At 56.0% G+C, this 25,744-nt stretch overlaps 4 protein-coding genes across 19 annotated transcripts in view; 3 read left to right on the forward strand and 1 right to left on the reverse strand.

Annotated features, from left to right (window-relative positions):
- Positions 1 to 224, reverse strand: part of IRF3 (interferon regulatory factor 3) — a 5,349-nt gene extending 5,125 nt beyond the window's left edge. The window contains exon 1 of one of the 4 annotated variants that reach the window (XM_040457775.1): positions 171 to 224. The gene's annotated coding sequence lies outside the window, so the exon portion shown is untranslated. Of the gene's footprint in view, positions 1 to 10 lie in introns of all 4 variants that reach the window. The other 3 variants (XM_040457779.1, XM_040457777.1, XM_040457778.1) reach the window with 3 other exon arrangements.
- Positions 225 to 329: 105 nt separating this feature from the next.
- On the forward strand, positions 330 to 20,496 carry LOC121018790 (protein arginine N-methyltransferase 1). 8 transcript variants are annotated; one of them, XM_040457789.1, is made up of 14 exons: positions 1,082 to 1,196; positions 1,411 to 1,553; positions 2,423 to 2,509; positions 6,535 to 6,641; positions 13,274 to 13,327; positions 13,861 to 13,962; positions 14,760 to 14,915; positions 15,057 to 15,120; positions 16,771 to 16,913; positions 17,682 to 17,769; positions 17,864 to 17,979; positions 18,597 to 18,747; positions 19,038 to 19,159; positions 20,193 to 20,496. In XM_040457789.1, exons 1-14 carry the CDS (start codon positions 1,090 to 1,092, stop codon positions 20,274 to 20,276), a joined length of 1,524 nt encoding a protein of 507 aa, XP_040313723.1. In that variant the 5' UTR covers positions 1,082 to 1,089; the 3' UTR covers positions 20,277 to 20,496. The 8 variants fall into 8 exon arrangements, with proteins under 8 accessions (XP_040313721.1, XP_040313722.1, XP_040313723.1 ...); XM_040457782.1 differs by lacking the exons at positions 1,082 to 1,196; positions 1,411 to 1,553; positions 2,423 to 2,509; positions 6,535 to 6,641 and adding an exon at positions 11,002 to 11,080; XM_040457781.1 differs by lacking the exons at positions 1,082 to 1,196; positions 1,411 to 1,553; positions 2,423 to 2,509; positions 6,535 to 6,641 and adding an exon at positions 11,876 to 12,016.
- A 413-nt stretch (positions 20,497 to 20,909) lies between these two features.
- On the forward strand, positions 20,910 to 22,519 carry ADM5 (adrenomedullin 5 (putative)). Its single transcript, XM_040457790.1, has 2 exons — positions 20,910 to 21,842; positions 22,052 to 22,519. The coding sequence occupies exons 1-2, from the start codon at positions 21,775 to 21,777 to the stop codon at positions 22,305 to 22,307; spliced, it is 324 nt and encodes a 107-aa protein (XP_040313724.1). The 5' UTR covers positions 20,910 to 21,774; the 3' UTR covers positions 22,308 to 22,519.
- A 552-nt stretch (positions 22,520 to 23,071) lies between these two features.
- CPT1C (carnitine palmitoyltransferase 1C) overlaps positions 23,072 to 25,744 on the forward strand; it is a 19,519-nt gene continuing 16,846 nt past the window's right edge. For 3 of the 6 annotated variants that reach the window (XR_005785322.1, XM_040457774.1, XM_040457769.1), the window contains exons 1-2: positions 23,072 to 23,299; positions 24,016 to 24,170. Coding sequence is in view for 5 of the 6 variants with exons in the window: in XM_040457774.1 (XP_040313708.1) it covers positions 24,030 to 24,170 (141 nt within the window). In the remaining variant the exon portion in view is untranslated. Of the gene's footprint in view, positions 23,300 to 23,828; positions 23,906 to 24,015; positions 24,171 to 25,744 lie in introns of those variants that run through there. The other 3 variants (XM_040457771.1, XM_040457770.1, XM_040457773.1) reach the window with 3 other exon arrangements.

Here is a 25,744-nt window from a genome sequence, read left to right on the forward strand (position 1 = left end):
GCCCTGCTACCTACGCAGAGGGTCTCGGCGCGCAGAGTGCTAGGACCCACCCCTGCTTTTGGGGTCCTATAGCTCTCGAACTTGCAGCTGCACACCCTCCTTCTCGTCAGCTGAGCTTCAGAGCAGTGGCCCTTTCTTTTTCTATCGATTTCACGAAATAAAAACTTTATCTTCAGATGGTTGACAGACTCCTGAGCCAGAGGCGGCACCAAGAGCCCGGACGTCCCCCCCCCCCCACCCCTTCCCAACCATACCTTTTAAGGTCTTCCGGCCAAGGGAATGCTGGGAACGTCACATGCAAATTAGGTGGGCATCCCGCGCACCGCCCCTTGGGCGACAGGGCCGGCACCAACCCGACCCACTGCGCAGGCGCGGGAAAGTTGAACTTCTAAAAGTTTACGCAAGTCCACTGAAGGAGGAGGGGGAGGTGGCTCCCGGCACCAGGTAAGCCGGACGTTCGCGGGGGCTGGGGTGAGGAGGGGAGAGGCCGGGATCTAGGAGCGGGCACCTCAGTCCCGCTTCCCCGACATCCACGCGTCCCGGGTCCCCAAGATGCCAGCCTCAGTCAGATAGTGGAACTACACTTCCCAGGCCGGCTGCGCGGCGAGCTAGCGCGGAACGAGGGGAAGGTTTGCCATGAAGCCTGCTGGGATTCGTAGTTCCCGATTCTCTAAAGGCTTGAGAAGCTTGGTATCTGCCTTCAGAACCCAGAAGTCGGAGCCCCAAGTTCTCGTCTCTCTCAGACTGAAGAATCCAGATTCCCCATCCCCCTTCTCCGAAAACTCAAGAGTCCAGCTCCCAGTCCCTTCCTTAGACCCATGAATCCGGGTCCCCAGCCTCTTCCTCTCCAAGCATCAAGGAGTCTTCCTCCTCATCCCTCTTCTCTCTCTGAGGACTCAAGAATCTGGGTCCCCAGGCCCTAACTCCCCTAAAGGACTTAGAAATTCGGACTCTCGGCCCCTTCCTCCCTTGGGGACTCACGAGTCCCGATCCTCTCCTTATTCAGGGATTAGGCGTTTGGGCCCCAATCCTCCAATGCAGGGCAACCCTGGAGTCCATCCCCCAGCTCCCTCTTTCACAGGTGCCCCCATGGCAGGCTCGGAAGAGCTGGGGCTCCGGGAGGACACGCTGAGAGTCCTAGCGGCCTTCTTTAGGCGAGGTGAGGCCGCCGGGTCCCCCATTCCAACCCCACCCAGGTAAGAGGAGCTGCCCTCCTCCCTCAGGGGCCTGCATTTGGGGCGGGGCCCCCTCTGACTCTTGCGCCTGGTCTCAGCCTGCCTGCACTCCCCTCTCTTTATATCTGGCTCTATTCCTTGTCCCTGGGGTTGCAGTGAGAGGCCTTCACGGGGAGGAAAAAGGGACTGCTTGCAAGGAGCCTCCGGGGTCACTCTCTGAGGTCCCCTTCCCCAGGAGTCCTGCCCAGGAGGAGCCAACAGATTTCCTGAGCCGTCTTCGAAGATGTCTTCCCTGCCCCCTGGGGCGAGGAGCGGTTCCCCCTGAGTCCCCTCGGCCTTGCTCCCTGCCCCTCCGCCCATGCTATGTTTCAGAGCCTGGTAAGAGATTTTCCCTAGATCACCCATGAACTGGCAGGGCCAGGAGCTTTGATTCTTAAAGCTGGAAAGGATGGAAAGGATGAGCTAGTCCAAGATCACTCAGCTCAGAGGGGGAGCTGAGTGGGGACTACCCTCACCATTCTGTGCTCCCCCTGCCCCCAGTTACATTGCTGTCTGTCCATTCTGTGAGCTGGCTTCAGGAGAACTTTTGGTCCCTTTCTATCTGTTATCTCTCTCCTTCCATGCATGCTTCCCTCTCCCTAGGACTTTGTAGCCCACCAGTATCCCCAGTAGGGAGGCAGGAGACCTGGCATTCAAACACAATTCCCTGGATATTTAGTTACAGGTCTCTGAAAAATTCCTTTTCTTCCTTGCTCCTATTTTTCTCCACTAGCAAAGTAGGAATGAGGGGAGTGGGGGGAGGTGTCATTGGACTTGATCAAGAGTAACCAGAAGGTTTCTTTCCTCTCGTATGTGAGCCTGGATAGACTAGTAATGACTACTGGGAGAGCTAGCTTGAAAAGGATTTCGCAGCTGGGGAGAAGAGTCCTGTGACCAGCTGATGACACTTGAAACCAGCAAGGGATAGAGTGATAATAGCTGGAGCACCCTGTGTTTGCTTTCCTTGGTTGGGATAATCTTCAAAGTCTAGTTCGGCTCTAACATTCTCAGTCCAGTCGGGGGGGGGGGCGGGGGAAACACCATAAAATGGAAAGTACAAAGGTCTTTTGCCAAGTGTGCTCACTGGGCCTCAGTTTACCCCATTGTGAAATGGAAATCGTTGCTACCTGGCAAGGCGGTGGGGACACGGAGAGAATCCATAACTTCCCCATGTCCCAGAGATCCATCATTGGCTCTTTTCACCCCAGGCCCAGCTACTCCGGATTTCTATGCTCTGGTGGCCCAGCGGCTAGAACAGCTGGTCCAAGAGCAACTGAGATCCCCACCTAGCCCAGGTGAGGTACACAGGGGCCCTGGAGAAGGAGGAGGGTGGAAGGGTTGGCAGAGTTCTGCTCCCAGCCGAATTCTCTTCTGTCCCCCCAGAGTTACAGGGTCCCCCACCCACAGAGAAGGAAGCCCTGCTGCGGAAGCTGGTGGCCCTGCTGGAGGAAGAGGCAGACGTCATCAACCAGAAGGTGATGGGCGGTCTCTTCCACCCTTAGCTAAGATAGGAATCGCGGGATGGTTGGGCCCTGGGATCCAAAGCTGGATCTGTATTCTCTTTAGATGGTCAAGTGAGGAGAGGGTGGGACTAGCCTTCAGTGAAGGGTTCGCAATCAAGTCCACACTCATTCTGCTCACAGCACCACAGGCCAATAAGTCGAGAGGCAAGATGTTGGGGTAAGGAAAGTGACTTTATTTGGAAAAGGAGCAAACTGGGCAGACTACCCACCCAAACAGCAATCTCCCTCAGCATGAGATTGGGCCTCTTTTATGTTGGGATTGTGGGGGGGGGGGGGGGACCCCGGGGGGGGTGGGGAGTCAAAGGGTGACTGACATCTGTAGATAATGGAGGGAGGTTGTGTAACTGTTTTTTGTCCTTGGTCAGTTGATCTTAGTGTACAGGAAACTGGTCATGTCATTCCTGTAAATCTCATACATAGCATGGTCATTTCTGTAGGTACCTTCCTTTTGAAAAAAAGTTGAGGGCGCCTGGGTGGGTCAGTTGGTTAAATCAGGTCATGATTTCACAGTTCGTGAGTTTCAGCCCCATGTCGGGCTGTGTGCTGACAGCGTAGAGCCTGGAGCCTACTTCGGATTCTGTGTTCCCCTCTCTCTCTGCCCCTCCCCTACTCATGCTCTGTCTCTCTTTCTCAAAATTGAATAAATGTTAAAAAATTTTTAAAAATTTATTTGTTTTGAGAGAGAGAGAGAGAGAGAGAGAGAGAGAGAGAATCCCCAACAGGCTCCTCACACGGGGCTCGAACCCATGAACTGTGAGATCATGACCTGAGCCAAAATCAAGAGTCAGATGCTTAACTGACTGAGCTACCCAGGGACCCCTGTAGGTACCTTCCTTATCTCCTATGGTGAGGCAGATTTCGGGTAAAATATGGTCTTTGCAAATCTTAGCTGCAACGTGCCTACGTGCAGGGCTAAGCAGAAGTTTCTAAATTAAAGGTCACAGCAGTAAGGGAAATAGAAGCAATATGGAGTCAGACGTGCTAAGTTTCTCCACTACGTGTTGAGCGACAGTTAGTTAGGGTCAGGATAGTGTTTTAAACTGGTTTGCATTCATCGCCAGAGGGGCGTGGCCTAGAGAGAAGAGGTGTGGCCATTCCAAACCAGATCTCTGAAACTGACTGAGACCAGTTAAGGAGTTAGGGACTGTATGGTGGTGGGAGGGGGGTTGGTTTGGAGAGGGCTGTCTGAAATCTGAAACCCTGGGGGCGCCTGACTGGCTCAGTCGGAAGAGCATGCATCTCTTGATCTCGGGATTGTGAGTTTGAGCCCCATTTTGGGTGTAGAGACTACTTAAAAACAAAACTTAAAAAATCTGAAGCCCTTGTTAACTATAGAGGGGCATGACTTAGAATGTGAAGGGAGATGACTGCGGAGGAGGTCTGGCTTATGACTGTCACGGACCTTGATTGGCTCAGGAACTTGGGCAGTGTATAATCCTGTAATATTGCATGGTGGAAGGCAAGGTTGCAGGCACTAGCCTGGCCTCAGATGCTCTCAGGGAACCCGTAAGGGGGCGTGGCTATAAGATTAACATTCTAGAACTCGGCTAAGAGGGGCTTGGCCCTCATTGGCTGTCCAGGCCTTGCCTTAACTTCTCGTCCACTTTCCTAGGAGTGGTTTGGCAGAGATCAGAGGCTGGTTTATGATTGGCTGGTGTGATGGATGGGGCGTGGCTCACATTATTAGTTGCAAACGCACTCGTTTCAAGAAGCCGCGCCTCCTATCCTCCTATTGGCTGGCCACGGGGGCACAACCGAGGCAGACCCGGCCTCTTCTCTTCCCCACCCCACAGCTGGCCTCGGACCCCGCCCTGCGCGGAAAGCTGGCCCGCCTCTCCGCGGGCTCCTTCGCCCGCCTAGTGGAGCTGTTCTCCTGCCGGGAGAGCAGCCCTCTGCCCGGTCGCGCACGCCCCTCCTTGCCCTGCCCTGGGCCCCCTCCGCCTTCCCCGGAGCCCCTGGCCCGCCTGGCCCTGGCCATGGAGCTGAGCCGCCGCGTGGCCGGGCTGGGGGGCACCCTGGCCGGACTCAGCGTGGAGCACGTGCACAGCTTCGCGCCCTGGATCCAGGCCCACGGGGGCTGGGTGAGCTGCCAAAGCTTCTCTTGGCCTCCCTTTACCCACTTGTAACTTGTGTCTCTGTGGTAGGGGGGTGGCTTCTTCGCCTTCTTTTCAGACCTCACGCGTGTTCTCGGAGCCCTACTATTCATCTGTTCTGTGTCCATTGCGCGCCTTCTGTACACCAGTAGTAGGTGATCCGTGCAGACCCCATGCCTAGCTTAAACCATGCTGGCAAACGTTAACAGTTATGAGTGGGAAGCAAGTCAGGCCCCTTCCTGGGCCTTGGTTTCCTCATCTGTCAAACGGGGAGAGTAGAAGTACCTGTCCCAGAGGGTTATCGTCAAGACTAAAATGGGATCATCTTTGGCACCCTGTAGGCATTTGCTTGATTACCTGGTGACTGCTTCTCTGACACTGCCTGCCAGCATGCACTTGCCTGGATAGCCCCCTGCCTCGTTTCCTCTGCTCCCTTCGGGGGTTACCCGCAGTGAGGCCTCCCTGGGTCCTCATTTAAAGCTGAGGCCACCTCCATACCCTCCCACCCACTTCCTTTCCTTCTTTGTTGCTTTACCTCCTTCTATAGGACAGCTGCTTCCAGATGGCAGAAGTCACTTGTTTGACTTATTATTTCCTTTTATTTGTTGTTTTCTCTTGCCCCTGACGTATCAGCTTCACAAGACCCGGGAATCTTAGCAACTTTACTCAGTGCTTTAAATCCAGTGTCAGGCTCAGAGCTGGATTGGGCTCCAGTGTGCTGGCAGTGTGACCTTGGCAACTGTCCCCAGCTACCTGAGCATCAGTCCCCCCCCCCCCCCCCGGCCCCTGCCCAACGGGCACCGTTCACTTACCTACCTCTTGGCTGTGGGGATTCAGTGACAGAACGATGTGTGCCCTGCTCTCAGAATGTAACCATTGCCTCACAGAGTGGCAGGAGCTGGCCAGATGTGTTTGAGGAGCCAGTAGAGAGAGGAGGCCAGTAGCCCTTCAGGAGGGTGAGCGAAGGGATGACAACAGAAGGGGCGACCAGATCCTGCGGGGCCTTGTGAGCTTGGGGCCCCCTAGAGCCCTCCGGGCAGAGGGACGCGAGCTCACTTAGGTGTTAACCTGCGCCCTCTGGCGGCCGCCTGGGGGAATACTGTAGAGGGCGAGCCGGAAGTAGGGAGTTCTAGGGAGTTCGGTCGGAGGAGGTAGGTGACTGAGCTGGCTCAGGGAGGAGATGAGGGTGGAGGGAACAGTGGGTACCCGTGTCTGGAGCTCGGTGCCGAAGCTTGTTTGTTATGCGAAATTGTTTTTATTTTTTGGCCGCGTGCGCCGCCAAGGACTTTAGTGGAATGATTCCACTTAATCTCCACAACCACCTCATGGGATTTGGATTTTTTCCTGCTTTTATGGAGACTCAGGGAAAGTCCCTCATGCAGAGGATGGGAATTAGGACTTTGACACAAAGCCAAGGCTCTTAATTGTTAAGACCCCAGGACTGTTCCCCTTTTCTGAGTCTCTGTTCCCTGTCTCTCTGTCTACTCTCCACCCTGGGGCTTTGTTTTCCTTCCCTTTTTCTAGGACTCCGTCCCCATCCACCCAGGGGTCTCTGATCCTTTCGTTGGATCCCTGTCCACCCGCCCTGTCTGGTTCCTTGCCTTCCCTGTCTCTGCTCCCGCTGGGCTGGCGTAGATGCCATGGTGAATGGAGGGCAGGGTCTTCGCGTGAATGCTCACGGGTTCTTCCACTTTTCCCCTCCAGGAGGGCATCCTGGCCATTTCACCCGTGGACTTGAACTTACCCCTGGACTGAGATCTTCCTCAGAAGCTGCTACCAGATTAGACCTCATGTCTCTCTGTGCTCTTCCTGTGCTTTGCCAAACCTTCCTGTTCCACTCAGGGTTGTGGGGTGGGTTGCCCTGCCTGTTTCTGCCAAAAAGAAATTGTTTTAAATTTTTTCACATTAAAGACTTTTTCAAGTATTCAATGGTTTGTCCTTTATCTTGAGAACTAGAGTTGTAAGTAGGAGATTTGGGGGCGCCCGGGTGGCTCAGGCGGTTGAGCATCTCGATGTGGGCTCAGGTCATATGAGATCTCGTGGTTTGTGACTTTGAGCCCCACATCGGGCTCTGTGCTGACAGTGCAGAGCCTGCTTGGGATTCTCTCTCTCTCCTTCTCTCCCTGCCCCTTCCCCACTCGTGCTGTGTGTGTCTCTCTCTTCTCTCAAAATAAATAAATAAATTTTCAAAAAATAAATAAGTAGGAGATTTGGCTCAGATCTCTCTCTCTCTCTCTCTCTCTCTCTGTCTGGCTCATAACTTGAGGAAACAGCCAATTCATTCTTGTTAGAAATATTTATTTGGAGCACCTACAAGTGTCTGTCACCTGATCATACTTGCAGACTTGAGGATATCTACAGATATGATTCCAGCTAATTACATTTTGTTTTCCTGTTGCATGATTTATGCATTCCAGTTACTCCTGTGTTGATGGCCATGAAGCCTTTCCAGCTATTTCCAAACGAAAGCTATAATCTTCCTACACGGGGCACCCCAAACACCACCCTTTTTTTTGAAGATTTATTTTATTTTTAGAGGTAGAGTGTGTGAGCCGGGGAGAGAGAGAGAGAATTTTTTTTTTTTTTTTTTTTTTTTTTAAGGAGAGAGAGAGCACGAGTAGGGGAGGGGCAGAGAGGAGAGAGAGGGAGACACAGAATCTGAAGCAGGCTCCAGGCTCTGAGCTGTCAGCACAGAGCCTGATGTGGGGGCTCATGACCTGAGCCAAAGTCGGACGCTCAACCAACTGTGCCACCCAGGCGCGCCAAGAGAGAGTGGATCTTAAGCAGGGCCCATGCTCAGCTCAGAGCCCGAGGTGGGGCTTGATCCCACAACCCTGGGATCATGACCTGAGCTGAAATTAGAAGTCGGATGCTCAACTGACTGAGCCACGCAGGTGCCCCTCCTTCTGAGTCTTTTTGGCCAGTTACTCATCTACCTATAGACCAGGGGGTTGTCACCTTTTTAGGGCTATAGCCCCCTTCACAAAATTCTCTTTGTAAATATACAAAACAGTCTGTACAAGGTGACAAAGGAAGCCAATTACAGTTGAATCTCATCATTCACAGACGGCAGATTTGTGAATTTTGCCTACTCGCTAAAATTCATTTGTAATCCCCAAATTAACACGGTGGTTGTTGGTAGGCATGCATACGTCCAGGGCAGCAAAAGATTTGACACCCACTGTGCACCTTTTTGGCTAAGGTTGAGCCAGATGGCACCCTGCCTTCTTGTTTCAGCTGTCATGCTGCAAATGAGTATCCTTTCCTCAGTCTGTTTAGTGCTACATTTTTTTGCATATTTGTACTATTTTTTTTTACAAAAATGTTTATTTATTTTTGAGAGAGAGAGAGACAGAGAGGCAGAGTGCGAACGGGGGAGAAGCAGAGAGAGAGGGAGGGAGACACAGAATCCGGAGCAGGCTCCAGGCTCCGAGCTGTCAACACAAGAGCCCAACGCGGGGCTTGAATTCACATACCGCGAGATCATGACCTGAGCTGAAGTCGAACACTTAGCCAACTGAGCCACCCAGGCGCCCCTGCATATTTGTACTTTTTATGGTGATTTCGTTGTTTAAAATGACCCCAAGAGTAGCACTCGTGCTCTCTCTCAAAAATAGATAAATGAAGAAACAAACAAACAAAAAAGGAATTCTACCGATGGCCAATAGCACATGAGAAAACGTTCAACGTTAATGGTCAGGACAATGCCAAGGACAACCAAAATGACACACCTCTTCATTTCCACCAGAATGGTTACAATTAAATGCCGATTTTTTTTAATGTGTATTTATTTTTGAGAGCGAGAGTGAGAGAGCATGGGTAGGGGAGGGGCAGAGAGAGGGAGACACAGAATCGGAAGCAGGCTCTAGAATCTGAGCTGTCAGCACAGAGCCCGACGCGGGGCTCGAACTCACCAACTGTGAGATCATGACCCGAGAGGAAGTCGGAGGCTTAACTGACTGAGCCACCCAGACACCCTTAAACACTGATCTTCATAAGTGCTGGTGAGGATGTGGAGCAACAGGGGCTCCTCATGCATCACTGATGGGAATGCAAAGTAGTAGAAGGCACTGGAAAACTTTTTGGCAATGTCTTATAGTTAAACATACGCCTAGCATACAGCTTAGCCATCTGCTCCTAGGTTTACCCAAGAGAAATAAAAGACAGTGAGTCCACAGAAAGACTCCTGCACGAACAGGGACAGCCACTTTATCTTCATAGCCCCCCGAAGTATACAATGTCCACCAACAGGGAAATGGATAAACTGTGATACATCCGTACAATGGAATTCTCCTCAGCAATAAAAAAGTTTGCAAAAACGTTACATGCAACAACTTGGAATGACTCTCAAAAGCATTATGTTGAGTGAAAGAGGACTAACACAAAAGAAAACATACTGTATAATTCCATTCATTTGAAATTTTAGAAAAGAAAAAGCTACATTGGAGCCACAGAAAACAGGAAGTGATCGCTTCTGGAGTGGGGTGGGTGGGAGAGGTACTGACTACAAAAGACTCATGAGGGAAATTTGTGGGGTGATGGATGTATTCCTCGGGTTGCATTCACCTTCATTCAACTGCAGATGTCCTCCACTCATGATGGTTCAACTTGCAATTTTTTTTTTTTACATTTAAAAAAAATTTTTTTTTCAACGTTTATTTATATTTGGGACAGAGAGAGACAGAGCATGAACGGGGGAGGGGCAGAGAGAGAGGGAGACACAGAATCGGAAACAGGCTCCAGGCTCTGAGCCGTCAGCCCAGAGCCCGACGCGGGGCTCGAACTCACGGACCGCGAGATCGTGACCTGGCTGAAGTCAGACGCTTAACCGACTGCGCCACCCAGGCGCCCCTCAACTTGCAATTTTTGATGTGAAAGGGGTACACCCTGCGTTAGAAACTATACTCTGAGTTTGAATTTGGATCTTTCTCTGGGCTCGTGATCTCTCATGTGAGGCCACAGCTCACAGCCAAGCAATCACGAGGGTAAACAACCAATGCACATACAACCATTCTGCACCCATACAACCATGCTAACAGCATTCGATGAATTAATTATATGAGATATTCAATATTTAAGTATAAAATACTGTGTTGGATGATGTCGCCCAAGTGTAGGCTAATGTAAGTATTCCAAACATTGCTGAGCTGTGATTTTCGGCTGGTTAGGTGGATTAAATGCATTTTCAAGTTCCGTTATTTTTAACTTACTATCAGTTTATTGGGGGCAGGGACGTAACCCCATCATAAATCAGGAAGGTCTGTAGTAATTTTTTCTGCAAGAGGAGAAAAGCTTCCCGGAAGAGGTGGCATCTCAGGTGTGCCCAGAAAGATGTACAAGAGTTGACAGGCAAAGGGAGGTGAGTATTCCAGCGGGGGCGGGGACCCGGCAAAGGCCAAGTGGCTTGAGCGGGGTTGTATTTAGAAAACTCGGGACAGTCAGGTAGAGGACTAGGTGGCTATATGTCGTGAGGCCTGAGTCCTATAGCTGACTTGTTTCGGACCCAGACAAGCCCCCCTTTTCTTTGAGCCTCTCACTGTCCCTCAGGTAAGTGGGCACAAACTCCCTTGTTTCTTCTGAGCTCCCATAGGGCTGGGAGAAGCCACCCAATGCTCCTTGGAGAAGCCTCCTCCAAGGGAGGAGGAGTGACAGTTCCTTTGAGCCAATAGCTGGAGCCTAAAGACCGCCCTCCCTCACTCCTCGTGGGCCAATCGCCGCATTCTCCTTGAGACCAGCAGCTTGACAGGGCTTGTCCAAAGTATTCATGACGTCACATTCCAGATAAACCAATAGCAGCTATTAAGAGGCGGGTTGTTTAGGTGAGGGACAGCTCTCTTTCAAGATGTCTGCTTAGCGCGGGGCCCACCGGGAAATTTTGAGGCGGTGCTTGGCGGAGCAGGGGAGGGAACTTCTGGTAGACTTTGCCCAATCATAGTCGCAGTTCTTGCGATAGACGGACCGTCTTTCCCATCCCGTCGACTTAAGGGGGCGGGGCTCCGCACACCAGACTGGGCGGGCCCGTCAACTTTGATGGGCGTCTTCTTTGCCCAGTCGCTAAGCGATATTCTCAGACGGGCCGCCTCCATTGCCAATGAGATCTCCTGGCGGGGTCGTGGTGGGCGGGCCGTGGACCCTCCGGTATAAGGCGGTCCCGGGGGAGTGCGGAGAAAGGGGGGGGTCTCGGCGGCAGGAGGAGGAGTAGGTGCGGGTGAAGATGGCGGCAGCCGAGGCCGCGAACTGCATCATGGAGGTGAGCGCCCGGAGCGCCGCCGGGGGTAGGAGGCGGTTTTGGGGTCGATGTTTTGTGCCTTCGTCGTGGGGAAGGGGCTCCGAATGGGCGGATTGGGGCTGAAGGGTCTCGGACGTACGGAGGGGAAAGCGCATGCTCCAGATCCCAGGATACAGTTTGAGATGCGGGTTTCCTGGCTTTCGGGGGCCTGCGGCACCCGGTCGAGCCGAGGGTGTCGTGCCCCCTCCCACGTGGAGGAGGGCTGGGGGCGCTTCCGGCCAGGCCCCCACGTGGCCGCGCCACGGTGGGTGGGGAGGGGGTGTGCCGTGCCCGGTGGCCCGGCGGGCTCCACGTGCGGGACAAAGGCCCCGCCCCCGACCGGGGGAGGGGCGCCCCGGGGGGGCGGAGAGGAGGCTCCGACCCTCCCTCCGAGGCCCCCAGCCCTCTCCCCCGGGATCGCTCTGTACCCCTCGGGGTGGGTTTACTTCGGTTCCTCGGACAAGTAAAGGGTCTCTCGAGGGGAGCAGTGTAGCTCGACTCTCTACAACGCCGTTCCTGATACCGGGGCATCTGCTTAGGCTTCGGTCCAGGTTTCGTGCCGTCATGGGTTGGGATTGGAGGAAGAGGAAGAATTGGTTCCCACCGGGCCTCCGGTTTCCTGTCCGTGGATTCTCCCCTGCCCGGGACTTTGGGAGCTGGGGGGATGGGGCATGCCCCTGTGACCTCCCTCTGGGTGGTGGGGGGGCCTCTAGTTGAAGGAGATCCTTCCCGATAAGGCGTCGTGCACCCCCTTGTGGCCATTTCTGGGTGTGTGGGAGGGACATCTTTTTCATGGGGCGTGCCCCAAAGCCCACCTCCCCGGGTGAGGGGAGGGAGAGTCTCTGCTATGAAAAGGATGTGGTGGAATATAAATTACCTCCTATTGGAGATCTTTCTCTCCCCGGCGCATACGCGAAGGTGGGGTATGGTCCCCTCCCCCCTTCCTGAAGCCCTGTTTGAGGGTCCTGAGCCTGGAGGCTTGAAATGGTTTCCTGAAAGGTTTAGTTTTCGTGCAGCCATGTGGGGTTGGCTTCGGTGCTGTTTCAGGCTCTCTTGGGACTTGCCTGGTCGTGGTATTAGTGGTGTTCAGAGATGGGTCCCAGTGGGAAATCCCCTTACCCGTCACCCTGTATAGGTAGGTGTCCTCACTGGCTGGGGGTGGGGTGGGGGTGGAGCTTGGAGCTGTGTGGGTCACGTCTGTGACTTCATGCTTCTTGGGGCCCAGAGGATGATCACATCTGGAAGAGATGTAATCTGATGGGGCCTCTGAACTCCCTCCTCTTCCCTTGTAGCATTGGGGGCAGGCAGCTCCCAGGGGTCACTCCAATGATCCCTCTATCCTCCTTGGCTGGCTCCTGGACCAGGGTCTGTGTGGGTGGGGGAAGTACTTTCCTTAGAAGTTGTCTCAGGACTTGGCCCCACATGGGCGGATAGGCCGCCGTGGTGGGATGGGTGGGGGAGGTCGCGTTTAGGGCCTGGGTCCTGGGATGGGGATTGACCGGTTAGGGGTTCCAGAGTCTGGCCTCCTTCCCCAGACTTTGCCTTCATGGGAAGAGGGTAATTAGCTAGGAGACTGGCTCCAGCTGGTTTTGTTTGGGGGCTCCCTGAGCCCAAGGCAGGAGCTAGTGGCCAGGGTGCCAGCCCTGCCTGTGTGCCACACCTCCTTTCTGGAACCCTCTCAGACAAGAGACTTGTTTGCAGCGGTGGCAGATGCCCAGTGGGTACACCCTGCCAGCCCCCCCCCCCCCGCCAGCTACTCATGGCACCCCAGGATGGGGGTGCGTGTCAGGAAGTGTCACATAATCTGGGGGGATTAGATGATGAGGGGGAGCGACAGCTGGCAGTGCCTGTGTGCCTGGCGGGTGCCAGTTCCTCTGGCCTGGATGGGGGAGGTGTGGATGGTCAGGTGCCTGGCCAGAGAGGGACAACTTGGGGGCGGGCCACCATCTCTCCAGCCATAGCTGGGACAGAACCCCATCTCTTCTCCCCCCACTCCCCTCCTCCCTTTTAAAAGCAGCCCTGCCTCTTTACTTGCTCCCTCTGCCACCACTCCCCGCCAAGGAATAGGCAAATTGCAGGAGACACCCCCTCCCCTGTGAGCTGGGGGTCCCCTGGCCTGGCCCTCCCCTAGCCACTCCCAGTAGCTAATCCTTTCTCCCTGTTACTCTCTCCTAGAATTTTGTAGCCACCTTGGCTAATGGGATGAGCCTCCAGCCGCCTCTTGAAGAAGTAAATATCCTTTTGTGAGACCCTTCCCCACATAAATATATCTTGCCACACATCAGGCCCTTTCTAGCCGGCTAACCATGATTCCTCTTGCTTCAAACCAGCTCACCCTGTGCCCCCAAACCGTTAGCACAAACCCCCTGCAGGTTTGTGGCTCCCATCTGGCCTCCCCAAATACTGTGGCTACTTCCTTAACTCCATTTCCAGCCCCCCTTTGCCCTTCCCGTGTCTGCCTCAGTTCTGCCTTCCCCTCCCCTCCCCAGCTGTGGGCTGAGCTAGAGACGGGGGCAGAGAAACTGGAGAGATGGTAGGCGTGGCTGAGGTATTGGGGTATTCCCCTGGATGGTGCTCTGGGGGGGTCCTGGAAGAGGAAAGTGGGGTTGTTAGGTTTTGGGGGTTCTGGGGGAGGCAAGATGGCAGGCGGGGGCTGTAGGGTTGCCATGGTATGATTCGGGAGGGAGAAGTAGGGACCTGAATGTTTGAGAGGGCTTGGAGAGTCCCCAGATTTGACCCATGCTCCCGTCCACCCCTCCCAGGTCTCCTGTGGCCAAGCAGAAAGCAGCGAGAAGCCCAACGCTGAGGACATGACGTCCAAAGATTACTACTTTGATTCCTATGCTCACTTCGGCATTCACGAGGTGAGTGTGAGCAGCTCCAAAAGCTGCCGCATCTTGAGGGGGTTAATGTGCATCTTCCGGAGGGCTGGAACTTAATGTCCCACGCATGCGCACTGCCTCCCCTGGCAGCGGGCCTGGCCGCCCCTCTGGGTAGGAGGCACACACCCCGGGGTCGCCTCTCCCAGCCGTTGCCTTGGAGACGGAGCTCAGCCCTTAGCTCTTGGGAGGCTGGGGTTGGGGCGCCTGCCTGCCTGCCTCCCTGCGACTTCAGCCAGAGGTCAGGGTCAGCTGGTGTCTGCCGCCCTCTAGTGTCCGATGGTGGGACTGCCCCCCAGCCTCTCCCTCCCGGATGCACAGGGCTTCTGGACCCTTTTGCACCTTCTGAAAGCTGGTATCCCAGAAAGCGCCTGGGATGGGATTCTGAGGACCTCTGCTTTTTCTTTTTTTTTTTTCCAAAGGACTCTTTTTTTTTTTTTTTAACTGTAGTAAAATATACATAACAAACTACACTGTTTTGTTTTTTTTTTTAAGTGAACAGTTTGGTAGCACTGAGTGGGTAAAAGCCAGAGATCACTAGGGCTTAGGAGGCAACAACAGAATCGGGCCAAGGTGCGAGGGAGTTTAGTCCATCCAATCTGATTTTACAAATAGGGAAACGGAGGCATGTGGAAGAGAAATGACTTCTTCCAAGGGGACTAAGAAGTGGGAGGGCTGAGCTCTAGCTCTCCAGACCACCAGTGTGTCAGGGGCCAGGCTGCCCCGTTTTCCAGCTGGGGACGCGGGCACCCTCATGGCGTGTTTGTGTCTCGTGCCCCCAGGAGATGCTGAAAGATGAGGTACGCACCCTCACGTACCGAAACTCCATGTTTCACAACCGGCACCTCTTCAAGGACAAGGTGGTGCTGGACGTGGGATCGGGCACAGGGATCCTCTGTATGTTCGCTGCCAAGGCCGGAGCCCGCAAGGTCATCGGGGTGAGTGTCCTGGGCAGGCGGGTGGGCCTGGGCCTGGGGACGGGGAGGGGCCCCTTAGGGCTCAGGGATTGGATGGAGGGGAACGGGGGGCTGAGGGTCGGAGTGGGGGAGTCTCACCCTCCCTTCTTTCTGGGCCCCCAGATCGAGTGTTCCAGTATCTCTGATTATGCGGTGAAGATCGTCAAAGCCAACAAGTTAGACCATGGTGAGCCCAGGAAGAGAATGGGTTTGTGGGGATGGAGTGAGTGATTTCCCACTTCCCCGGGGCCCTTGGCAGTGGGGTTCGACAATCCCCATTGGATGCACACACCTCTGCTTTCTTTTTTGTTTTTTTTAATTTTTTTTTTTAACGTTTACTCATTTGTGAGAGATGGAAAGAGACAGAGCACAAGCAGGGGAGGGGACAGAAAGAGAGGGAGACACAGAATCGGAAGCAGGCTCCAGGCTCCGAGCTGTCAGCACAGAGCCCGATGTGGGGCTCGAACCCATGGACTGTGAGATCATGACCTGAGCCAAAGTCGGACACTTAACCGGCTGAGCCACCCAGGCGCTCCCACCTCAGCTTTCTTATTCAGGCTCTGGGGGCGAACATGTAAGCAGCTTCTGAGATGTTTGTCCCTTCGCACATAACGTCATCTCACATATAAACTAGCATGTCTGTGAGGTCAGTTTTATAAAAGTAGGATGCTCGGGTCAAAAATACAAGTTGTGTAGATGTTGCCGCGTTGCCTTTTTTTTTTTTTTTTTTTTTAACGTTTATTTATTTTTGAGATGGGGAGAGGGAGACACAGAATCCAAAACAGGCTCCAGGCTCCGAGCTGTCAGCACAGAGCCCAGCGTGGGGCTTGAACTCACGAACTGTGAGGTCATCACCTGAGCCAAAGTCAGGTGTTTAGCTGAAACACCCTGGCACCCCACCAAATGGCTTTTAAGTTCCCACCTGCAAGGTTCGAGGGGCAGAGAATATGAGAAGATGGTGGGTTTTCGGGCTGTGGAGGCTCCTAGCTTTCTAGAAACTGAAGTGATTGTTGTGTTTTTTAAGTTAATTTGTTTTGAAAGAGAGTGCGTGCACGAGCCGGGGAGAGGGAGAGAGAATCCCAATCAGGCTCTGTACTGTCGGCACAGAGTCTGACACAGGGCTTGATCTTACAAAGCAGGAGATCATGACCTGAGCTGAAATCAAGAGTCAGATGTTTGACTGACTAAGCCACCCAGGTGCCCCTGAAGTGATTTTTTTTTTTTAAGAGACTAGTATATATAAATTAAGAGAGAGAGACTAATATAATGAGCCCCCAGGTATCTATCAGTCAGCTTTAAATGTCTCCATTTGAAGCAAATTTCAACCATTATATCATTTCTCCTGTAAATCCTGCTGTGTGTGTCTCTAATAGATGAAGCCATTCAAAAAATATGACCATATTGTTAACGACAAAGTCTTAATATCACCTAATGCCTAACCCATACAAAATTTCTGCTTCTGCCTTAAAAATATCCAGACTGATGGATGAATTTTAAAATGGAGTTAACAGAGGGGCGCCCGGCTGGCTCAGTCAGTGGAGCGTGCAACTCTCCCATCTCAGGGTTGTGAGTTCAAGCCTCACGTTGGGCATAGGGATTACTTAAAAAACAAGAAATAAAAAACCCTGAGTTCACAGAGCGTGGCTTCAGCTGGTCGAGTTCTTTGAAGATGCCCAAATGCAGCCCCCAGCCTTTCCTGGATAAAACAGGCTGCTCAGTGGGATCCCTAGGCCCGGCCCCCCCCCCCCCCCCCCACCTGCCGACTCCCTCCCCTGCCAGAGGCAAGCAGATGGGTCTCCTCAGGGCTGGGTGCACGTGCCTCTGTCTGCCCCTGCAGTGGTGACCATCATCAAGGGGAAGGTGGAGGAGGTGGAGCTTCCGGTGGAGAAGGTGGACATCATTATCAGCGAGTGGATGGGCTACTGCCTTTTCTACGAGTCAATGCTCAACACCGTTCTCTATGCCCGAGACAAGTGGCTGGTGAGGCCCCCGGCGGGGTGGGGGCTGTGCGCTGGGGCCAGGCTCCTTCGGCCACGTGTTGAATACCTGTCAGTCGGGGGTCTGGGCAGAAGACAAAAGCCATGGCAGATATTTCCCACACAGGGGACTTCGTACAGGGGATTGACCTCTCCGATGTCAGAGGGCCCGGAGCCAAATTGGGATGTTACAGGCACCAGGAGCTAGACATTGACAAGGAGTGTCAGGAGGTGGTTGGTGCTGGGAAGAAGAACATGGCAGGGCAGAAGGATAGGAGAGGCTGGAGGGCCATGTTTCCAGGTGCTCAGATCAGAGCAGGCCTCCCAAGGGGAGGTGACTGAGACCTGGTCAAGGGGAAGGCTGCGTGACATCCTGGGGGAAGAGCACCTGGGCCCAGGAAATAGTTAGTGCAAAGGTCCTGGGGCAGGAGAGTTTTTACTGTGTGTTGAGGGACAGGGAGTGGACTGAAGAAGCAGAACGTGCAGGGGGCCTGAGCACTCCCATGAGACTTTGGTTTCTCCTCTCAGAGGAGCCAGGGAGGGTCCTGCAGATCCTTCAGAACCTATGAAGGACGGGTCTGAGTTAGGTGCTCCTAGATGAGGGCGTGAGGACAGAAGCCAGGAACCAGTGAAGAGGCCGCTTGTAGGAGTCCAGGTGGGCAGGGCAGAGATAGAGTGTGTGGATGGATAGAGAGACGCAAGTTGTCCAGGTTTGGGGCCGGTGTCCCAAGTCTCCCCCCATCCTTCACACCCTCCCCCTCCCCCTCGGCAGGCACCCGATGGCCTCATCTTCCCAGACCGGGCCACGCTGTATGTGACGGCCATCGAAGACCGGCAGTACAAAGACTACAAGATCCACTGTGAGTTTGGGTCCCTCGGAAGCCCGTGGGGCGGGACTGGCTTGCCCTGAGCGCCCCCTGCCGGGCTCACCCTCCTCCCTGCTTGCCTCCCCAGGGTGGGAGAACGTATATGGCTTTGACATGTCTTGCATCAAAGACGTGGCCATCAAGGAGCCTCTGGTGGACGTGGTGGACCCCAAGCAGTTGGTCACCAACGCCTGCCTCATAAAGGTGAGGTGGGGAGAGTGTGTGGCCAGGTTGTCCCCGGGGTTGGAGACAAGGAAGGACCGCCACTTGGGCCTGAGCAAGACCTCAGGTCCAGGTGTTTGTCTTGGAGTCTGACCTGTCAGCCAGAGGTGGCGCCGGAGGCCCAGAGAAGCCACCTTGACCATCAAAAAGCTCTGTGAGCTAAGCCCGCTCGTGGTTCGGACAGAGGGGTGGATTCTAGAATTGTGCTTGGCCACGAGAGGTGGGCCGAGAGCCACGTGGAGGAAGAGGAAGTCGGAGCGAGTGGAGACAGGAGCTGGATGGGCGGCCGGACACCCTGCCAGAGAGAGTGCCGGGGAACCGTCCTAGGGTTTTGAGCCGGGGGTTGACGTGATCTCATTGCCAGTGTTTTCACATCACACTGGCTGCCATCACGAGCGTGGCGGGGGGATGCCGGTGAAGGGGTAATGGGTGACACTCCAAGCACGAGCAGTTGCTCTAGGAAGTAGGACTGTCCAGTTTGGGCTTCCGGTGGGGGAGGGAGGGGACTGGGGACTGCCGCGTGGTACCCCCAGGGTCTTCGGCCGAACGAACGCTGGGCGGGGTGCCGGGGAGTGGGGCTCACGGAGCCTGTCCCGCAGGAGGTGGACATCTACACTGTCAAGGTGGAAGACCTGACCTTCACCTCCCCCTTCTGTCTGCAAGTGAAGCGGAATGACTACGTGCACGCGCTGGTGGCCTACTTCAACATCGAGTTCACTCGCTGCCACAAGAGGACGGGCTTCTCCACCAGTGAGCGGGGGGCGGGGCCGGGGTGGGGGCTGTGCCACAGCAGCCGGCAGAGGGAGCCCGTGTCGTGACCGCGGCTCTGCCAGCTCACCTGAGCCTGTCCTGCCTCAGTTTCTCCACCTGTGAAAGTAACGAGGTCCCTCTCCAGGACTTGATGGGAGTGAAGGGATTCGGGGATGGTGACCCCTGTCACGGCTCAGTAAAGGTCATCAAGGGGCCGGCCAGAGGGAAGGGCCCGGTCAAGGCTGGGGGATGGGGGGGGGGGTCCTGGCTGACCCGACCGCACCCCCCAGGCCCCGAGTCCCCGTACACGCACTGGAAGCAGACCGTGTTCTACATGGAGGACTACCTGACCGTGAAGACGGGCGAGGAGATCTTTGGCACCATTGGCATGCGGCCCAATGCCAAGAATAATGTGAGGCGCTGCGGGGGTTCGGGGGTGGGCCCAGGAGGGGCACCTCCGCCTGTTCTGGGGTCCCGGCAGCCCAGCCCTCTCAGCTAGGTTGAGTCGGAGACCCCCAGAGAAACCCCGAGTACATGGGAGGTCGAAGGCTCTGGAGCCTGGAGTCCAGGGCGGGGGCCTGGGCTAAACGCGTGGATCTGTGCGCCCGGGCTGGATCCTGATCGGGGAGCACAGACGGAGGAGGCCCCAAGGTCACGCCAGCTTTCCAAGGGAAGCTGGAGGTCTTCCAGCAGAGGCAGCTTTGCTGCCCCCCAGAGGGCACTTGTCTCTGTCTGGAGACATTTGGGGCTCTCAAAACTGGAGAAGGGGTGCTACTGGTGGCTCCCGGGAGTGGCAAGGATGCCGCTGCGCATCCCGCGGTGACCAGGACACCGGAACATCCTCCACTCTGGCCCCAAATGTCTGTGGTACCGAGCTTGAGAGAGACCGAGAGAGAGAGAGAGAGAGACAGACACATACACACACACACAGACACACCCGGTGAGCTAAAGAGACAGGGAGATGCCCAGAGATGGGAGAGGAGCCCGGGCGCCTGGGATGAGGTGCAGCGAGGACTGAGGGCAGGCACCATCATGGTTATAGGTGACTTTGCCCCGAGCCTTTCCGGGGAGTCCTGGGGGGGTGGGGAGCATGGAAGTGTTGGCTTCCCGGAAGCTTGGGAGTAGAGGAAGCGCGGAAGGCGGGGTTGGGACCCCTGAGTTTGGCTGGAGAGGGGTTTGCTTTCTTCAAAAGCAGTGAGGCCAATGGCTTGGGATAGGGAAAGATCTCGGGATGTGGGAGACAGAGCAGCCCGGTTCGGCCGGGCTCCAGATGGGTTTGAGGGTGGGTCCGGCCCCGGGGAGTCTCCAGCCTGGCCTTGGACCAAAACAAGACCCCGCGGGGTCTCCTGGGAGCGCGCGCCCCGCTGCTGCCTCCCGACTCCCGGCGGTTCGGGTCTCTGCCTGCCCCATGGCGTGCGCCCCTCACGTCTGCCCTCTCCCCACAGCGCGACCTGGACTTCACCATCGACCTGGACTTCAAGGGCCAGCTGTGTGAGCTGTCCTGCTCCACTGACTACCGGATGCGCTGAGGCGGCGCCCGGCTTCTCCCACCCCGGCCGGGCCGGCCCTGCACGGGCCCAGGGGCTGCGGCATCCTTAGGCAGTTTGGGGGCTCCCCCTTCCTCTCCTTCCCTCCCTCAGAAGGGGGTTTTAGGGGCCTGGGCTGGGGGGGGGGGCACATCGTGACTGTGTTTTTCATAACTTATGTTTTTATATGGTTGCATTTACGCCAATAAATCCTCAGCTGGGACGGCTCGGCTTCCTGGGGGGCGGAGTGGGGTCTCTGCCGTCCACACCCTCCACCAGGGTCACTTCCCCCGTCCGCCTCTCCGGGCCTGTGTCCTCCCCCAACCCCCTCACTCATGCCCCCTGAGGCCCCATTCCCACTTGTCCCCATTGGGCAGGGCTCCCGCTCCACTGCCCTGCTGGGCTGGGGGAGGGTTGGGGTGTGGGTTCCCAGCACAGCTGGGCCCTTAGGTTTCCCAGAAAGCCATCTTCCCCCCACCGCCCCCCCCAGCACACACATTGTTCCTCTGGCTGTTTTTTCCTGTCTGGGACCCTCCAAGGCCAGGCCAGGGCTGACTGGCAGTGACTGCTGCCCTGCCTGCTGCTGCCGCTGGGGAAACTGAGTCATGGGGGGGTTGTTAGGGGATAGAACTTGTGGGGAGGGGGTGTCTGCTTCTCTCCCCAGCCTTGCTTGGAACTTGGAGTTGGGGGACTAGGGAAGGGTCCCCTCCTAGGGCCACAGGGCCTCCCCACCTCCCCAGAGGCTATCCCAACCTCAGCTCCCCAGGGACCCTCTGTTCAGCCTCTGCTGCAGGCATGGTATCCACACCCGACCCTTCCCACGACCTTGTGTACAGAGCCCCTCGTCCCCCAGGATGCTGTCCCAGGACCTGGACCACCTAAGCCACCAGAATTTTCCTTTTCATGGCCCTGCTGACACCTGCTTCAGTACAGCTGAAGCCCTAGGCCCTGTGGCTCTTCGCACCTGTCTACACCTCTTCCCCTTCCAGGATGGTGTCTGCCGGCTATTCTGGGGCCCAGACTCCCTTTGTCCACACCCCCGGGTGGCTCTGCAACATGCCCCGCGTTGTCCTGCCCACGAAGGAGCCTGGCCATTCGAAGGCAGGGTCCCTGATGGGTTGAGGTTGAAGTCCCAGAAGCCCAGCGCCTCCCTGCCCCCACCCCTTTCCTGGAAGCCCTAAGCTGTGTCACCACTAGCAGGTGTCAGCTGCCCCGCCCCTCTTCCCTCCTTAAAAGGGTCGCTCTCCAGAGGCCTCCCAGGGTCAGAGCGCCGCTGCGCGACCAGCACACCCGTGTGGGGCTCCGACGCCAAGGACAGGACGTGGGGATCCAGGTTCTGTCTCCCCTTCTGGCGTGGTGTGGCCTGGACTCGGCCTCGGTTTTCCCCCCCCGGGGGAGTGGGGACTGGCGCTGAAGCGCGAGTCGGGAGGGGGCGGGGCCGCACTCCAGACGGGCCGCTTCGCCCAGGGGTTTCAAGGACCACTCCCGGCCCCACCCCACGATGACTTCCCACGTCCTCCTGTTGCTTCTCGCCTCCTCCATCCTGGGGGACCCGGACTCTGCGGGCAGGTGAGAAGCGGGTGGCGGCGGGGACCGGGCGGGAAGGAGACCGCGAGGAGCGTGCGCCCTCTTCAGGCCACGGTTTTCCGCGTCGGTGGAATGGTCATCTGTACACGCGCCTGCCCTGTGGCGGAGCTCTGGGTGCCCCGACCCCACCGAGACCCCTTTCTCGAGAGGATTCTGTTTGAACCCGGTCTTCTCCCATGCTCCTTCCCCAGACGGCCCCTGCATCAGGTCGCCCAGAACCGCAGGCGCCTCTGTTCCCTGGGCACATGCCAGACGCACCGCCTGCCAGAGATTATATACTGGCTCAGCTCTGCCTCCACCAAAGAGCTCTCAGGGAAGGCCGGCCGCGAGCCCCAGGACCCCCACAGCTACGGGCGCCGCCGTAAGCGCGACGCCAGAGTCCTGCTCCGTCTCTATGACCCTGGCCCGAAGAAAAGAGGCCAGCGCAGTGCCCGGCTGGCTGGGTGACGTCGGGCACGTCCCTGTTTCTCCTCTGGCCTCAGCTTACCTACCTGTGTATTGGGGCCACGATCCCAAGTTTCTTTTGCCCTCCATCTCCTGGGCTCACTCAGAAACTGTCTCCCCCCGGTTGTGACTGGGCTGGACCCGGTGCACGCCGGACCTAGCATGTACAAAGAATACTATCGGCCAGAGCCTAATAAAACGAGTTTCACGTTTCAGCCTCTGCTTGTCTGTGCCCATTCCGGCCTCCCAGTCTGAGCTCAGTCTGTGACATATTCTCCCCCTTTATCCGTGCACCTTTTCCCACACGGAAGTCCCTCTGCCTGTCTCACTTGAATCCAATCTGCTGTCGCTTCCCTTTCGCACCACTCAATCCGCGCAGCTGCTTTTTCCGTGGGCGGTTTTGGTGGGCGGGCCCAACTCCCCAAAGTAGCCCTCCCTCCTCGGGATGGTAGAACTTTGATTCGCTCCGGCTCGATACCCACGCGCGTGACTTTACACGTACCCAAAGGTGGGCTATGAGTACCAAGCTGAGCCTCGTTTTTCAAAGAGGGAGAGTGAGACAAAGCGGAGTGGGAAGCTCAAGAACCTGGGGTTCAGAGGAGAGGAGCGGCTTAGAACCCGGGAAGCCAATGGTAGAGAAATCAGGCCGGGTAGAAAAAGGCTGAAGGCTAGGGAGCGAACGGAGGGAGAGGATTGGACGCTGGGATTCGAGGGGGCGGGGATAGAACGCAGAGGGTTGGAAGGGGGCGGGGACAAAACCAGGGACTTGCCTACCCGGCGAAGGCACACGCGAGGCAGAAATCGGGGTTCCTGGATGTTGGATAATTGGGAGCGGCCAGGAGCTCCGGAGGCCCGACGACCAAGTCGTGGACTCGTCGCACTGGGATTGGACATATGCAAGTGGGAGACTTGGGTCTGGCGCTCTGAATCGGGGGTGGGGGGTGGGCTCGGGCTTGGGTTCCAGGATCGGCTCGGCGGACGTCTGACTCAGCGTGGTAAGTATCGCACCGGAGGGACCCGAGCTCCCGCGGGGCCGGGAGGCCTGTGTCTTGGTTGGGCGTGCGGGCTTCTGCATCACTTGTCCTCGAATCTCGCATCGGCTCACAGTCTCAGCATCCCTGGCTGTGAGGCATGCGCAGTAAGGTGCTCCCTCCCCCACCTCTTCCAGCCCCCGGCGGGGGGAGGGGACGCTGGGCCATCCTGGAGCGGAAGAATTTATAGACATTCCCCCCGCTCCTCCCCCGCCACTCCCCACCGGTCCCATCCCCCCCTCCCCCGCCTTGGCATGGGAAGCGGAAACGAGGCGGACGGTGCCAACGTCCGGCAGGTGTTCATTTCAATGGGTCTCGGACTAATGTTTTTCTCCAGACCCCGCAACCCGACCCTGGGCTGGTTTTGCGCCCCCAACCCCGAATCTTGAAAGTCTTTCGTGGGGAGGGGCGCACGGCCTTGCACTTCCTTCTCAGCAGAGTCGCAAAAGGGATTCACGCGAGTTATCCCTCCTGCCTCTCTATGCGTTCACAGAGGCCCCCGACTGACATCCCCCCAACACCCGAGTCTCTGACAAAGTCCTTCGAGACCCCTCAGGTGGTTAGGGAAGGGTGAGCCGTCGGCCTATATTCCTGGGTCTGCAGGAGGAGGGGGTTGGGAGCCCGGATTCCTGGGTCTGAGGCTGGGGGCCTGGAAAATGACCCTCTGTCCCAACTCCCAGGGCTCTAGCGTGACATGGCTGAAGCGCACCAGGCCGTGGGCTTCCGACCCTCGCTGACCTCGGACGGGGCCGAAGTGGAGCTCAGTGCCCCCGTGTTGCAGGAGATCTACCTCTCCGGATTGCGCTCTTGGAAAAGGCACCTCGCCCGTTTCTGGGTGAGGAGGGCCACGCTTGGTTTCCTTCCAAGACTCCGGTTACGTGTTTCTGGGATGCCCGAGGCCCACTTCTGGGATCCTATCCACCCCCACCCCCACCCCCCTTCTGGGGGTTTGGATGTGGACTTTCAGGACCCCCTTAAAGCCATTTCTGGGTTTTCTGAGGCTCACTTCCTCCCTTACTGGGAACCTCTATTCACCTCTTACAACCACTTCCTGGACCACTTCCCTCTGTCCTCAGACCCGCAAACCCAACTTCCACCCAATTTCTAGAATTCAGACCCCTTCCCCCCACCCCAGGTGCTCCCCTCACCTTTCCCTTTCATCTTCAGGTGCTAAACTCGGTGCTCTTCATTTCAGAACACTGTGACCCGGGGAAGATCTTGGTTAGCCCGCACCCCAATCCTGAAGGCCCGCACCCCAATCCTCCTCCTAGCCCGAGCCCCTGGGTCTGAGGCTGCCTCCTCAAGCCTGCCTCTGAACCCCCAATTCCCCTCTCCATACACCGTGCACCCTCCCTGTGGTTCCCAGACGTGAACCTCCAAATGTCCGTATGCACTTCACCACTGCCCTTGTTCTAGAATGCCCATGCCCGACGTCTAACCAGAACCCATGCCTGCCCCAGGGTCACTATTTCTAGAAGTCCGGCACTGGGTACATATAGTGTCTCCCTCGTGGTCACGCCCTGTCTGAACGCAAGTCTCCAACACCTGCGGGGTTGGCCGAGACTGACTCTGAATCCCGGCCCTGCCGCTTACTAGCTGTGTGGCCTTGGGCAAGTACTCCTCTCTGAGCCTCAGTTTCCCCACACGTAAAACAGGGGTGATGATAACAGCTCCCCTGACGGGACAGTCGAGGGGATTAAATGAATTGTTACATGTAAGCACTGAGCGAATTGCCTGGGCCCTGGCAAGTGCCAAGTAAGTGTTAGCTTTTGATAAGATTGTTCTTTATTCATTAACCAGGTGTCTGGCTGCCTCAGTCCGTGGAGCGTGTGACTCCTGATCTTGGAGTTGTGAGTTCGAGCCCCACCTCTACACCCAACATGGGTAGCCCCCGCCTCCCCCCCAAAGAGTTTCTTCAGCCCCGCCCCTGGAGCTTCCTGGGCCTCAGGCTAATTCATCAATTAGAATGTTATCATGTGGACATTAACCTGGGGTTAAATACATAAACACACATCTACACATATACATATATTTTTACTTTATTTTTTAATGTTTATTTATTTTTGAGAGAGCACGAGCAGGGGAGGAGCAGAGAGAGAGAGAGAGAGAGAGAGAGAGAGAGGGAGACACAGCATCCGAAGCAGGCTCCGGGCTCTGAGCTGTCAGCACAGAGCCCGACATGGGGCTCGAACCCACGAACTGTGAGATCACGACCTGAGCCGAAGTCAGACTCTCAACTGACTGAGCCACACATATATTTTTAAAATTAAGATATCATTTCATTCAGAAAAAAATGCACAGGTTCTTAAAAGGTACAGTCCTTGAATTTTGACAATACCTGTGCCCCCAACTTCCTAGCAAGACAGAATTGCCGCCATTCTAGAATGTTCCTTTGAGCCCTTTTCCAGT

Source organism: Herpailurus yagouaroundi, unplaced genomic scaffold (assembly GCF_014898765.1).
Source record: "Herpailurus yagouaroundi ecotype Mexico unplaced genomic scaffold, PumYag 220, whole genome shotgun sequence".
Lineage (NCBI taxonomy): Eukaryota > Metazoa > Chordata > Mammalia > Carnivora > Felidae > Herpailurus > Herpailurus yagouaroundi.